Source organism: Apiospora hydei, assembly GCF_038363865.1.
Source record: "Apiospora hydei strain CBS 114990 chromosome Unknown utg000006l_segment0_segment0, whole genome shotgun sequence".
Taxonomy (NCBI): Eukaryota; Fungi; Ascomycota; class Sordariomycetes; order Amphisphaeriales; family Apiosporaceae; genus Apiospora; species Apiospora hydei.
Genome location: NW_027117365.1, coordinates 4,103,088 through 4,117,653, shown reverse-complemented (window position 1 = coordinate 4,117,653; position 14,566 = coordinate 4,103,088). Strand labels below are relative to the sequence as shown.

The window sequence follows — 14,566 nt, the reverse complement described above, 5'->3', positions numbered from 1 at the left end:
CTCCTGCCCCTCCATACTCGTCCTTCACTGGCTGGCTCTTGGCAAGCAGCGCAGCGTTCGTATTGGTACGTCGTTACGGAGGCAATCCCCTTGCTGCCGTTCTCATCTAGTTTGTTCTGTTCTGGGCCAAGACCTGCAGGCCGCACGCAGGTGTCGTTTAATTCGGCCTACGCTGCACCAGTCGGACGTTGATAGGCGAGGTTGTACTGTAGCTTGACCTGCGGGCTCAGACGTCACTGCCATCACAACGCCGTTTCATGGGTGTTTTTGTCGCCGATTCGGTAGCACATATGCCCATATCTTCCTCGATACTCGTACTGCATTCACCAGATTGCTTAAGGTGGCTGCAATGATGCAGCAGTCGCCGGAAATGAACTCGGCAGCCTTGAAAACAGCGAAAACGCAGCTGCGGACTCTCATGAAGCAGAGGCTTGCTAGTATACCATCCGATTCGGTAACATCTCAAAGTCAGCAACAACCTATTGGCAGCAATGCTCCGAGGATCGGCTAACATGATACTGTCAAGGCTCGCAAGCCTTCAATCGCTTGGCCAGATCTCAGCCCTATATCAACGCCAAGAATGTTGCAGTCTACTTGTCTATGCCCAATGGGGAGATCCAGACAGATTTGATTGTGAGGGACGCGTTGTCGTCTGGGAAGCGTGTCTTCGTGCCGTATCTTCACAAATCGGGCTTGCCAGCGGCGGATGGTCCCGCAAGACTCATGGATATGGTGAGTCTGAGAGATGTGCAGGACTACGAGTCTCTCCAACACGACAAGTGGGGTATTCCAAGTGTTGATCCTACTACTGTCAATCAGAGGCAGCGAACCGTAGGGGAGCTCGGCGGAGAGCCTTCCGAAGATGCATCCCTTGATCTCATCTTACTGCCAGGGGTTGCGTTCGACACCGACCCCAGCACTGGAGTGATCCGTAGGCTCGGTCATGGCAAAGGCTTCTATGATTACTTTCTGCATAGGTATACTTTGGCGGCTTCGGAACAAGACAGGGCTCCGAGCGGTCGACCGTCTGTATTGCTGTATGCGCTAGCTCTGAGAGAACAATTCCTCCCGCCATCTTCAGAGCACTCGGTCCCAGTTGGCCCGCACGACCAGCCTATAGATGGCGTCTTTCTTGGTGATGGCGAGCTCAAAGTGTCACCGACCGACCGATGAGCTTTGATAGGTGGATAAAATAGACAGCCATCAACCGAGATTCTTCTGTTATCATATTTTTGCAACGTGGTATCGTAGTATATGTGACCGGTGCGTCAAACCTGACGCCCATAGAAGTCCTGTACGCCAATTTTCCTGCTGTCAATCACTGAGCCTCCTGAATCAAAGACACATTGTCGCCCTTCAGTAGGATTTGCCCTGGGAATGATGTGTTAGTCGCATGCTGCTTGATAGAGGGGAGCAAAAGGCTTGGGATGCATGTACCTAATGTCCTTCTCTTCTCCTCGGGGTTCGTCTTGGTAATCTGCTTGACCTCCACCGCATCGTCGATAACCAGGTTCATGAACTCGTCGAAGCCCTAGAAAGCAAACGGCCCAGTCAGTCGCTGTTCTTCGCACCAGCCCAATGCGGCTATATGTAACCTACTCGAATCTTTCCCTCGATTCTGATGGCCAGTTGTTCGTACAGCCAAATCTTGACCGTGGCATGCGACTGGAGGAGCTTGAAGATGAAGTTGATGGGCGGCAGGAGCACCTTGCGCCCACCACCACCACCGCGGCCAGTCATTGCGAAATGGAGTTTCTTGCCGTAGCTACTCTTTTGGGGGAAGAGATCTCAAGCTGCGAAGGTCTGGCAGAAATATCGGTTGTCGGGGAGGAAGGTGGTCGGTCAGTCGCGTGGATGGATAAGGCGGTTCGCGTTTAGAGGTTGCTCGAACGGACAAGGCTGACACCTAAAAATTAATAAGAGGCGGCTTTGGGCTTTGGGGCAGCTCTCAACTGACTGTCTTTGCTGGCATCCGTCCCGCTGCTGGCTGCCCATATTTGTGGGTCTTTTGGATGGAGCTGACTCAGGGATTGGCCGCCCCTCTTCTTCTTTGATGTTCGCTCTCACGAGCTCACTCCATATCCATTAATTGGATTGGCACTGATGTCAATTGGCACTGCGGTCAGAGGCCTACCTAATCCTAATCAAGAGCAGCCGTTGCTTCTGGAAAAGAAACATTCAGGAATGAGCGATAAATCTGTGCAATTGCATAAACCAGCTCTCTATCTCTCAATGTACTAAATAAAGTATGTAGTATATACATAATAGACTCAAGTTTGGGGGTCGCATGCTAGGTAGTGCGTGCGGCGCATGTCTTCTTCCAGTGCTCGGCGGTGTTGGACCTCAGGTGCTTGGATGGAGGGGAGTTAAAGCTGGCCAATCTTGCCTGCCCCACCGTGGAATTATTGCGTAGCAACCTGATGTTCAGGGAACAGTGATCAATGAAAACATCTCTCTTCTTTCCCGGGAGGCTTTCCATCCAGGCAGCAAAAACATAATCTTCATACAGGGCTTTCTCACTCGGCGCATTCACTCTTCTTCACCACCACAACGCCAGCACGTATATCTTTTACTTCCCACCTCCCCCGGACGATTTAATCCCACTGAGCCCTTTCTCGAACCAGAGCGCAACGTGGGGAAAGTTATCGATAAGCAGCCACTTGCCTCTGACTCTGAATCATAAGCTACCTTCTTTGTTCGACCACGATCTGGCCAGCCTGCTTTGCTTTCTCCCCAGGAAATTCCTCGTCCGGAAAGCCATCGCTGCTCCCACATAACCATACCACGCCCATCATGGCTGCCAACGGCGTCGGCGACCAGGCGGCTTTTGCCCCTGCTGCGGTGCTGGACGCAGTCCTGACAATGCGAAGTAACGATGCGGACCGAAAGAAGAAGGCAGCCACGTATCTGGAAAACTTCCAGAAGTCGGTAGGTCTTCGAACCCTGGCATCGCCTGGAAAAGACTGTTTACTGACATGACTCTCGGCAGCCAAGCGCCTGGACTACGACCATCACGATCCTGAAGTCGGATGCCGAGCCTGAGGCCAAGGTGTTCGCGGCGACGACTTTGAAGGGAAAGGTAAGGAAACGGAATTACAGCGCCGCAAAGCAAACTGTTTGGGAAGTTCTGCGAATAAATGAGGACTAATGAATGATCATGACAGATCACCTACGACCTTTCTACTCAAGTACCGGCCGAGGAACACCCTGCCGTCAGAGCCCAACTACTGGAGTTGCTGCAGGTCTACGCCTCAGGACCCAGGCCTATCCGAGTCCAGCTGTGCGTCTGCCTGGCGATTTTAGCAATTCAGATGACACAGTGGAAGGATGTTCTGCCGCTGGTTGTATCCTCGCTCGGCAACCAACCCGAAAGCCATACTTGCATATTGGACTTCCTCCGAGTTCTTCCTGAAGAGGTGACTGAAGGACGCAAAATCAGCCTGAGTGTATGTGGACCGCGAATTAGCAGCAAATTATCTTCCGGCGGCGCCTCGTGGTGGTACAACAGACCTTGGATCGCAGTCTAATTGGTTTCGATAGGAAGAAGAACTCGCCCTGAGAACCACCGAATTATTGTCGGACAACGCCCCTCAGGTAGTGCAACTACTGATCAACTACGCGCACTCTTCACGTAAGTCGTTTGCAGCATCACATATTACTCGCCGATAAATGCTAATATACTGCGTTGTAGCCGAAGCCGCGACGAATCCTCAGTTGTTAGAGTGTATAACATCATGGTTGCGCGAAGTCCCCGTCAATGACTTCGTCAATTCCCCTCTCCTGGGTGTGGTATTCAATGCTTTAGAGAGCGACCGTTCGTTCCAGGAGGCTGCCGAATGCCTCTCGAGCATTGTGAGGGAAACCAGGGAGGTTGACGACAATGTGGCAAGCATCAATATCATGCTTCCAAGGGTCATTGGGCTGCGGCCTAAGATTCAGAAATTCGTCGAGGAAGAAGACACCGAGGCGTACAAGTCGCTAACACGAGTCTTCTCCGATGCCGGTATCGCCTGGGTTGTTGCTATCGCGCGCGAGACTGCGCATTTCCGGCCCCTTATCGATGCAATCCTGGAGTGCGTGGAGAGGGATGAAGAACGAGACGTGATCGAGTACACCTTCGACTTTTGGTATGAACTGAAGCAATACCTCGTACTGGAACGCTACATCCAGGCTAGGATGGAGCTCGTCGACGTCTACTCAAAGCTGGTGGATAGTTTGTTAAAGCACCTGCAATATCCTGATTCCGAGGATGGACGCGATGCCAACGCCCGCGAGCTGTTCTCCAACGATCTTGTCGCGGAGGAGAAGTTCCGAGAGTTCAGGCATCATATGGGCGATACACTCAAGGATGCTTGTGAGGTAATGGGCGTTACCGACTGTCTGACCAAAGTCTTGGATGCCATTAGAATATGGACTCAGAAGTATGGAGGTATGGCAACGGCCACGTCAGTACCTCATTGGCAAGAGCTGGAAGCACCCTTGTTCTCCATGCGAGCCATGGGTCGTATGGTGGAAAAGGATGAGAGCATTGTCCTTCCCCAACTTATGCCCTTGCTCATTCAGATTCCTGCCCACGAAAAGCTTCGCTTCGCCACCATCATGGTTCTTGGGCGATACACCGAATGGACGGCAGCACACCCCGAACTCTTTGAGGGCCAGTTCAACTACATCGTTTCGTCGTTCCAGACTGATTCTAAGGAGGTCGTTCGTGCAGCAGCAATGGCCATCAAGTATTTCTGCCAAGACTGCAAGCATTTGCTTGGTGTACAGGTGGACCAGCTCCAGCAGTTTTACGATCAGGTCCTTGACACTCTGCAAGATGCTAGCCAAGAAGAGATCACGGAAGGTGTGGCCACCGTGGTTGCAATGCAGCCAAAGACCGATATCTACCGGTTGCTCAAGCTGTACTGCGACCCCCTTGTGCAAAGACTGATGACCAAGGCAAACAATGCGACTGATGAGCCCGGGAAGCTTGCAGTTGCCGACCATTTGCAGCTTATCACTATGTTTGTGCAGATCGTGGTCACAGTGCCCCCGGTGGCTCGTGGCGAAGAGGACCCTGCTGTCAAGTACTGGGTGGAGGTTTTCCCCATCTTGGCCAAGGTGCTCGAAAGCTTTGTTGACTTCTCTCCCATCTGCGAGCGAATCTGCAGATGCTGGCGTTTCATTGTGATAAGCCACCGGGGTGCCATGACACCATTACTGCCGGAGATGGCCAACAAGCTGGCACAAGGTTTCCAAAGCTCAAGACAGGGGTGTTTCCTTTGGGTAACCAGCGCCATCCTCCGCGAATTCTCCGACGATCGAGAGCATGTGGACCAAAGCATCACAGACTCCATCTACACATTCTTTGAGGCGCAAGCAACGAATGTTCTACGTTTCATCAGTGAATTATCTCCACAAGAGCTACCTGACGTTACAGAAGACTTCTTCCGCCTCATGATCGATGCTCTTCTTTACTACCCCCACAAACTCATCCCTTCACAGCTGTTCACCCCTATCTTCGAAGCCGCCATATCTGTTCTGGGATTGGAACAACGACCACCGCTATCGGCTACGCTGCATTACGTTCGAGACTTGTTATCTTGGGGCGGCAAAAACCCCCTTCATCCCTCGAGCACGTAAGCCCGGGCGTCGATGTGCAACTGCAGAACATGGTGAAGCAGTTGATCATCAGCCAGGGGGACGCTTTGGTGAAACGTCTCCTGGCAGGCATGATGATCAGCTTCCCCCGCGACTGCTTTGCCGATGCCAGCGGTGCCCTTCTCTCCTTGTTCGAGATCATGCCGACGGAAACAGCAGCCTGGGTTGAGCGAACCCTGACAATGCTTCCGCAAGGCACAGTCACTCCTGCCGAGGTGGAGCGCTTGATGGTCAAGATTAGGGAACGACTAGGTGCCAACGATACCGGGGAGGTACGCCAAATCCGATCTATCCTGCAAGATTTCACGAACACGTACCGAAGACGCTACGTGGCTCCTCGTGATGGGTTGGGTGACCTTGAAGCATCCCGTTTCCGCTTTGAGGGCTAGAATCCCATACAAAAGTGCCAATCCTGGCTGCTTTCATCCCAATATTGGCTTGCCGCCTGATAGCCTCGCTGGCGATCGTCCAGTAGCCCACAGTTGTGTGGAATATGATGGTGCGTGGTGGTGGAGGTGGGAGAGAAGAGATTTACCACAACTGGTGTGGGCACCGAGCGAAGTCGATGCCTTTCCACTTCGGGCTCCGTTTTATTAGGGAATGCAAGGAGGCATTAAGAAGCGGACAATGCTACCTACTACTTGCTGGACACAACGCCTGTAGATTGTTGTGACCCACCAAATGGGGAGCAACGGCTTTTCATGATGCATCAGTATGCTTGCAGAGGAACGCTGGAAGGCGCCAGTGGCAGCGGAGATAGATGACGTATCTACTTATTCACCCAAATCAATACAAGTAAAATTTAAGAAATTCATAATCATTACAGGATAAGTAGTACGTAGTGAAATGGCAGAGTGGGCTTGTTTGTGAGAGCAGAAGCCTGGTTTCGTCTGGTAACGGTCCCCCCCTTCTCCCCTTTTTTACCCCTTTTTACCTTCAGATCAAGATCACTCCTTACAGCTCGCACTGGTTCCGGCCTTGGTTAAGACTTTACATAACCATTCGAAGCTAAGGGCAACTGAAGCAAACTACAAATAAGTGGCATTATGACCTTGCTCTCCATATGAAAAGCCAACACGCAAAAACTATTGAGTTTGACCAATGAACTGATGATTTTGTTAAACCTATCTAATATTGAGCTCCTGAAGCTATATACAGCGCCCCGCCCAATAAGCCCCCTTATTTCCGGTGAGTAGGCCGGGCATTCTTGGCACGCCGTCTCTCCGCCAGCTTTCGCGACTTGCGCACATCCTCCGTGCTCTTCATCTCGTTCCTGTTGATACCGACGCCCTCCTTGAAGCGGCCGATGCGCTTCTCCTTGGCCTCGTCGACGCGCTTCTTGCGCTCATGGTAATCGTCACGGAACTTGTCGGCCTCCTTGGGCGCCTTCTCCATCTTATGCTTATACCTAGTACCGGTAGAGGTAAAGGGCGAAGGAGCACCGCCGTTGTTCTTCTCGAAGTCGCCGACGCGCGGCATCTTGCTGATGCGCTGGTCCTTCTTCCAGCGGTCGAAGCGGCCGCTCTTGAAGGAGGCGGCGATCTTGACGCCGGACTCGCCGCGGACCATGCGGGCGCCCTTGGAACCGTCCTCGTCGTTGTCGCGGGCCACGTACTTGCGCGACTTCTGGTCCCAGCGCATCTTGGAGCGCGTGGGCACGCCGAAAGACTTGCCGCCTTCGTCGTTGTTCAGGTCCATGGTGGCGTCGCGGGCCGACTCGACGAAGGAAGTTGACGTCGTGTTGCCGCCAGAGTGCACGCCGTAGCCGCGCTCCTCGGTAGCGTTGAAGGTACGCGGCTCATATGTCATGAAAACCTCTGGATCTTGGAAGGAGGCAGGCGTCGAGTTCTTGTTCTTGGACTTCTTGCTCGCCGTCTCGTTGTTTGTAACGGTTACTTCAAGGCCATCGTCGTCGTCAGACTCACCCTCGATAACCACCTCGTCGTCTTCGTTGTCATTGAATTCGTCCTCATCACCGAATGGTTCGTCGTCGTCGCCCATTTCCTCGTCCTCGTCCTCGTCCACATCGGCTTTACCTAGCTTGTCGAGAGGCTTCAGTTTGATCTTTTGCCTCATGGTCGCCATGATGTCTGCAGCATCGTTCTTAAGACCCTTGCCATTCATCATCTTTGATTCGAAAATGGTCTCTGTCGGCCTATAACCACTAAGTTTCGCAAGCATTTCCGCTCGTTTCTGCTCCAAATCACCAGTTTCACCGCCAAAAACCGGGTGCAGCTGAGTCCAGCCCTTACTCGCGACGACATCCCGAGCGCGTTTGGCACTCTGGCTCGACGCAGAGTTACGTGTTCGCAGGTAGAGCTTCTCGGCCTTCTCAGAAACGCGCTTCAGGTTTGCCAAGTCTTCGTTATCGCCCAACATCTTGGTCTGCCACTCCACATTAGCTTCCACCTTTGATCGCATGGGCGCCCCCACGACGACGTCTGCGGCATAGTTTGGTGCTTCCACCTCCCGGCCTAGCACCAGCCTCTTGGCGAGGAAAAGCTGTAGATCAATCAGGTACGGAACATCCGTGTCCCTTACGATGCTGTAACTCCAACCCCTTTGTCCGGCACGAGCAGTACGACCGACTCTGTGGACGAATACTTTCGGTTGAGGAGGGAAATCGTAGTTGATGACATTTGCCAGAATGGGGATATCAATACCACGTGCTGCAACATCCGTCACAACTAGGATGTTCGATCGTCCTCGGCGGAAGTTTTCAACCTGCTCCATTCGGGCTGTTTGGTCAAGCGAACCGTAGACGTAGGATACGGCAAAGCCAGCTTCCTTCAATAATGTGGCCAGGTATTCGACGTGATGCTTCGTTGCGGCGAAAATGATGGTGGAGTGCTCCGTTGGCTTTTCCTTTCCTCTTGACTTGTCTGGTCGCTTTCTCTTTTTGGAAAACCTGTCGGTCTCTGGCTGAACGCCTTCGGGCAGACCCAGAGGCATCTTGATTAGGTCAAACAGCACGTGTAGCAGTGCTCCTTCCTTCTCGGCGCTCTTCACGCTGAAAAAGGCGCTCTCGAGATCGGGCGACACCTTGGTCTCGGCGTCTAAACGGACGAGACTAGGGTCTTGCAGACCTGCACGAGCAAACTCGACCAACGATGCCGGAAGTGTTGCAGAAAAGAGCAGACTTTGTCTCGACGGGGGCAGCGCGTGCAGAATTTCAGTGAGTTGAGCTGCGAAACCCATTTCGAAGAGTCTATCGGCTTCATCGAATACCACGTACTGGATCGAGCTGAGGCTAAGACCCATCTCAACCTTGAGATGGAGGAAACGACCAGGCGTGGCAATGACGATATCCGGGTTCGATGTCATGGAACCGAACTGCTCCTCCAAACTGTCACCACCCACCAAGAGAACGCACTTCAGGTCAGTGCCCTTGCTGAACTCCTTGACAACCTTGAGTGTCTGAATGGCCAGTTCTCTCGAAGGCGACAAGATCAAACCCCTGGATCCAATGGTTGCACTATGGGCTCTGAGTCTCTCGATCATAGGGATGACGAAAGCAGCAGTCTTTCCGGAACCTGTCCTAGCCATACCAACCAGATCTTTCCTCTCGAGAATTAAAGGGATCGCTTTTCGTTGGATCGGCGTGGGCACGGAGAAACCTTTGCGGGTGATAGCTCGTAGCAGATTGGCATTCAGGCCTAGGTACGGTCAGCTTCTCCTCGCATCACAATCCGTACCAGCGGCATTGGGGGAAATGTCGACTTACCCATTGCTTGGAAACCTCCGCCCTTCTTGACCGATTTGCCCTTCAAGTTTCCGGTTTTGCGAAAGGATGCGGCTTGCGTTAAAGCAATGAAAGCTTCGTCGCCATCGTCGTCGTCGTAGCCCTGGCCTCCCTGGCACCACCTCCGAAGATATCTTCGGCATCAAAGGCCATTCCATCCTGCGCATCGGTCCGCCCGCCATCGTCGGTATAGAGCGAATCGAGAATGTCGACCTCGTTCTCGGAGGCGGCCGGAGAGACGGCGCGCCTTGAACGCATTGTGGCGAGACTTTGTTTTGACCCGTAACGAAGTGTGTTATAAGAGAGTGGCTAGAAAAACAAGTACGTCGAAGCGTACAATATGTGTTTTTTGCTGAGGCCGTGAACAATCCTCGGCCGCTGAAAGTAAAGCACTTTGCAGCTTTCTCTCTGCTATGTCCCGCTGGAATTTTTAGTGGAGCCAGCCCAGCCAGACCCCTGCCGGCCATCTTATCGAGGGCGATAAGCAGTTGATTGACTGAAGCGGGACCGACCCAGTCTGAGTCTAGCCTGCCAGTAACCTAACAGTGCAAGTGCTAGCCCACCTGAGGTTGGTTGGTCCCAGTATCCGTAAGTAGGTACTTATTATTAGTATTCCCGGCCCCCAGCACCCAGCTCTCTTGACGTCGGTCGCAACACTCTTAGACTCGGTATTGTCGTCACGCATAGATTTACCGTAACGCTCGTTACCTCTGCCGCCCATCTCTGCCTCGAACTGAAAACACTGGTCAAGATGGCAGCTGAGATTCCGTCGGACCCCAAGTTGATGGAGAAGGAGGATATCGATGCGCTTGATGCGCTCGCCTCCGAGGCCAAGGAGTTTGAGAAGGTAAAGCCACACCCCGTTGCCCTCTTCTCACACCAGGCATTCCACGAACGTCCATGGCTAACTCTCACCTCCACAGGATGCCGAAATCGACCGGATTCTCAAAGCCTTCCGCCTCGATGCGTACGTATTCTCCCAATCGCATTCACCCCCAGTGCCAAGAAAAGCCACCACTAACACCCTTTCCCACAGCTATGCCGTCCTAGACCTGAACCCGGGCGTGCCCGAGTCCGACATCAAGATGACGTACCGCAAGAAGTCGCTGCTGATCCATCCGGACAAGACCAAGAACCCGCAGGCGCCCGACGCCTTCGACCGGCTCAAGAAGGCGCAGACGGAGCTGATGGACGAGAAGCACCGCGAGCGCCTCGACGAGGCCATCGCCGACGCGCGCATGCTGCTGATGCGCGAGAACAAGTGGACCGTCGACTCGCCCGAGCTGCGCACCGACGCCTTCGCCCGCGACTGGCGCGTCAAGGCCCGCGAGGTCCTCATCGACAACGAGCAGCGCCGCCGCCGCCAGGTCAAGGCCCAGATGCAGGAGGAGGGCCGCGAGCAGCGCCGTCAGGAGGAGGAGATCGACGAGCGCAAGCGCAAGCGCCAGCACGACCAGGACTGGGAGGCCACCCGCGACCAGCGTATCTCCAGCTGGCGCCAGTTCCAGAAGGGCAAAGGGGGCAGCAGCAGCTCGGGGGAGCCCGGCAAGAAGAAGAAGAAGGTCAAGCCTATCGGATGAAGAGACTGATGAAGAAGCAAAGCTCTTGGGACAAGTTTGTGGGGGTGCTCTGCTCACAGACATTTACTTATTTTCAGCGACTAGCAGGGTCTCCTGGGAGAGCAACGAGGATACGATACGGTCGGCGTTAGCGGCATGACATTGGTTTCCCTTCTGGCTTTACGCTGTGAGTTCATTAATAGAACCGAATGCGTCTTTTCGAACCTAACTCCATTAGAGGATACTCGCCCCCTAACTACAGATCTACCCCTTTAACGCGTTGCCAAGACTACGAGGCAACCAGCAACCCCCATAGGCTGCCTCTGAGAACTGGGAAACGCCATGAGATAACCGTAAAGGTAAGTTCCATCATGAGCCTCGTGGATTCTTTGTTATATTTGAGAGCTACCTTGATTTGATACACAGAGATCTTGTGTTTATGTCATCATGAAGCTATGTCCTTATCATAATGCAGCCATCCACATGTACAGTATGTATGCTCCTTTGACCAATATGCCGTAGTAGCTCGTGTCAAAATTGCATACAAATAGTGAGTGGCAAAGCAATGCCAAACTCCAACTCCAGGATATCTTTCGTTGGTCCATCGTGTTGACCCGCTCTTCTCGGATGTCTTCAACATCTCTCAAATACCCTGTAAAGTCCCTTCAAATCGGCCAGTTCTAGCACGCCACCATTCATCAACGACTTCGTAGCCACCAGTCTTGCCTTGAACGCTGGGAAAAACACGTGCTCGACTGCCCGTCTGACGTGCGCTCGTCTGACCTTGTGCTCCTCGGGAATGTCCTCCGCCTCCAGTTGCTCTGTGTTGCCTGGCATTGACGGCAACTGCTCGGGCACATAGAAGCGTGCCAGCTCACGAAGGAAGCCTTCGAAGCAGCCTTGCTCGTCTGTCCAGTCCACATGGGGGCCGAGTCGAAGTAGAAATTGGGGGAGCTTGGCCATGGGTGGCGTGTATCCTTTGCACAGAAGCGGGATACTGATCAATTCGCCAGCTGGGGAGATCTCAAGACTGAAGTACTCCTGTAGCATCTCGCGTCGCTCAATCAATTGATCTGTTACCATTTCGACGACTTCCTCAACATTGAAATCGTCGTCGTCGGCAAGTTCTCCATCAGCTGCTGTTGCTTTTTCATGTTCGGCAGCAATAGACAGAACCTCGCGCAGGTCAAGGGCTGGCTGGAACTTGATAGTGCCAAAGTTTCCAAAGTCTGTGAGACCGACTTGATAGAAGTATTCGAGACAGGCACGTCCATAATCCACTAGGTAAAGCTTGACGCCACCCTGCATGGCAGCCAGTCTTCTCCGCTCATCAACTATACCAACAAAGGTGTGACAGGCGAATATTTCCGTCAGGCCATGATGCATATCATCCCTGACAGCTGTGCGCAGCTCACGCACGCTAGTCAAGCGGCAGGTGATCGGCTCGCGATCTGTGAGTTGATACTCTGGCTCCGTGTCCATATCATCTGGCACCCCAGATGCCCCATCTTTGCTGGCAGTTGGGAACATGCTGGTGATCTTACGCATCGAGGAATCTGTGCGTATAAGATTGTTCTCGTAGGGCCGTACTGGTGTCTTGCCTTTAGCAGTGGGCGTCTTCGCCGAGGAACTGCTAGGACCAGGCTGTGGTGTGCTCGAGGTTCCAATAGTCCCAGGTAGCAGGGACTGTGTCATGAAGGTACGGCTTGTATCGACAGCGGCCAACTTGTCCCGGATGTTCTCGCAGATTGCCTGGATGATCTCGTCTTCGTTGAGGAAGTTCACTTCCCGCTTGGTTGGATGGACGTTGACGTCTACGCGCTGAGGGTCGATCTCAAGACTGAGGTAGACAAAGGGATGTCCGTTCTTGGGCAAGAAGGTCGAGTATGTCTGCTCTATGGCCTTCTTGATATTAGAGGACTCGACCGCTCGGTTATTAATGAAAATAAGCAGGGTTGTCTTCTTGATATGGTAGTTCGCGTTAGTCGCCCATCCCTTGGCGCTGAATCCATACCGGTCATCGGCGGCTGCATACTCGATTAACTCGTTCGCTACACTGCTTCCATGGATTTGGCGAATGCGGTCCATCGTAGTGGCAGCTGCCTGGATAGCAATAGATGTCCCAGAATCGCCATGTTTCTTACAAGAAAAGGCGACCCCTTGGCAATGGATTGAGTACCGTCCCACCATGTCGATAATCTTGTTGTACTCATCAGAGGGGGATCTAAAAGCCCTCCGCCGAGTTGGCACGTTGTAGAAGAGGTCTTCCACCGTGATCTGTGTGCCATTCCTCCCTGCCGTCGGCTTAGGGTCCGCAGATTGGCCTGGTTTGGCCGGTGCCAGCTTTCCACCGTCGTACTTGGCACGCCATGCGCAGTTGGAGTCCTTGGTCTTTGTAGTGACTGTGAGATGCGCAATATGGCTTATACTAGCCAGAGCCTCACCTCGGAAGCCATAGGTGTTGATGCTATGCAGATCCTCGAATTTCTTCAATTTTGAGGTGGTGAACCTTTCGCAGAGTATGGACATGTCATCTTTCTGAGGAGATGGTAAGATCTTGGTGGAATACAGTGATTGGGGGAAAGGAGGACTCACGTCGATGCCATGGCCATTGTCGGTGATTTGCAGGAGTTTCAATCCACCATCTTTGACTAGAACCTCGAGGGATGTGGAGCCTGCGTCAACTGCGTTTTCGATCAACTCCTTCAAAGCATGAACCGGAGCTACAATGATTTCTCCTGCGGCGATCTTGTTCACGACATCTTGATCCAGTGCCTGGAATTGGGAGATACCGGTCAATTAAATGAACAGTGACTGGGGGCGTGACTCAACAAGGAACTTGCCTGGATTCGGCGCGGGCCTGCCTCTTCCACCAAAGACTCATCGGCTTTTCTTTTGACTCCCCTTGGAGAATCTATATCCATGGCCTCGTCCATTCTCGAAATTTCGCAAGGTCTCTGTCACAGATGAGTATCGCTGCACTGCTCTGAGGGAGAACAGTTATATGGTGGTGGCATAAGCTGGACAGGATACCCTATCGTGCCTTCAATGAGACAGAGCCTTCACAATCATCCACAGGCTGCCAAGGGCTTTGGCATGGGCGCTGGACGGATCGCAAGTATGGGCTTGGTCGTTTACTCGTTCATTCGACTGTATTTGGAGATTGCTGCGGCCTGGACCGAAAGATGTTGTTCTTAGGGAATCAAGATGTCAAGATGTATGTATATGGCGACTACTAATAAGAATCACATGACGGAAGGTGCTCCAATTGAGCATTGGCCATTTTGGATGGTGCCTACCTGGCCAGCTTTAAATGACTGCCACTCCCAACAACCTCATTTTACGTTGCATTGCCTGCATCTAAGATGCGCTCTCCTCGGCCAGTAGTATCGTCGGCGCGCACGTACTTTGCAATACTTAATCTGTCCGAGCTGAATTATAGGAGGTGGTTCCATAGATTGAATAAAACGCAATAGTCGTGAAAGCTTCCTTTTCCAAAGGATGCATGTACGTACAAATTAGACTGGCACTTAATCCCCTCAACATCGATGGCGAGAGCGCTGCTTTTGGTATTATTATGTACCTACTTTCCGGACATAATCGATAAGCCAGTTCATCCAAT

At 52.7% G+C, this 14,566-nt stretch overlaps 6 protein-coding genes across 6 annotated transcripts; 3 read left to right on the top strand and 3 right to left on the bottom strand.

The window, feature by feature from the left end:
* Positions 1–349: 349 nt before the first annotated feature.
* On the top strand, positions 350–1,173 carry PG997_008515 (5-formyltetrahydrofolate cyclo-ligase; the record flags this gene model as incomplete). Its single annotated transcript, XM_066812830.1, has 2 exons — positions 350–467; positions 527–1,173. The coding sequence occupies 2 exons, from the start codon at positions 350–352 to the stop codon at positions 1,171–1,173; spliced, it is 765 nt and encodes a 254-aa protein (XP_066668172.1).
* A 145-nt stretch (positions 1,174–1,318) lies between these two features.
* On the bottom strand, positions 1,319–1,740 carry PG997_008514 (sm snRNP core protein Sme1; the record flags this gene model as incomplete). Its single annotated transcript, XM_066812829.1, has 3 exons — positions 1,319–1,371; positions 1,438–1,531; positions 1,600–1,740. The coding sequence occupies 3 exons, from the start codon at positions 1,738–1,740 to the stop codon at positions 1,319–1,321; spliced, it is 288 nt and encodes a 95-aa protein (XP_066668171.1).
* A 1,053-nt stretch (positions 1,741–2,793) lies between these two features.
* Positions 2,794–6,032, top strand: PG997_008513 (uncharacterized protein; the record flags this gene model as incomplete). Its single annotated transcript, XM_066812828.1, has 6 exons — positions 2,794–2,928; positions 2,990–3,079; positions 3,165–3,446; positions 3,541–3,631; positions 3,692–5,568; positions 5,619–6,032. 6 exons carry the CDS (start codon positions 2,794–2,796, stop codon positions 6,030–6,032), a joined length of 2,889 nt encoding a protein of 962 aa, XP_066668170.1.
* A 790-nt stretch (positions 6,033–6,822) lies between these two features.
* PG997_008512 (ATP-dependent RNA helicase DBP10) lies at positions 6,823–9,643 on the bottom strand (the record flags this gene model as incomplete). The annotated part of the gene is given in 3 exon segments (XM_066812827.1): positions 6,823–9,299; positions 9,368–9,493; positions 9,505–9,643. 3 exon segments carry the CDS (start codon positions 9,641–9,643, stop codon positions 6,823–6,825), a joined length of 2,742 nt encoding a protein of 913 aa, XP_066668169.1.
* A 493-nt stretch (positions 9,644–10,136) lies between these two features.
* PG997_008511 (DnaJ domain-containing protein) lies at positions 10,137–10,965 on the top strand (the record flags this gene model as incomplete). The annotated part of the gene is made up of 3 exons (XM_066812826.1): positions 10,137–10,232; positions 10,309–10,352; positions 10,422–10,965. The coding sequence occupies 3 exons, from the start codon at positions 10,137–10,139 to the stop codon at positions 10,963–10,965; spliced, it is 684 nt and encodes a 227-aa protein (XP_066668168.1).
* Positions 10,966–11,577: 612 nt separating this feature from the next.
* PG997_008510 (MLH1 protein) lies at positions 11,578–13,880 on the bottom strand (the record flags this gene model as incomplete). Its single annotated transcript, XM_066812825.1, has 2 exons — positions 11,578–13,706; positions 13,760–13,880. 2 exons carry the CDS (start codon positions 13,878–13,880, stop codon positions 11,578–11,580), a joined length of 2,250 nt encoding a protein of 749 aa, XP_066668167.1.
* Between the last annotated feature and the right edge of the window lie 686 nt (positions 13,881–14,566).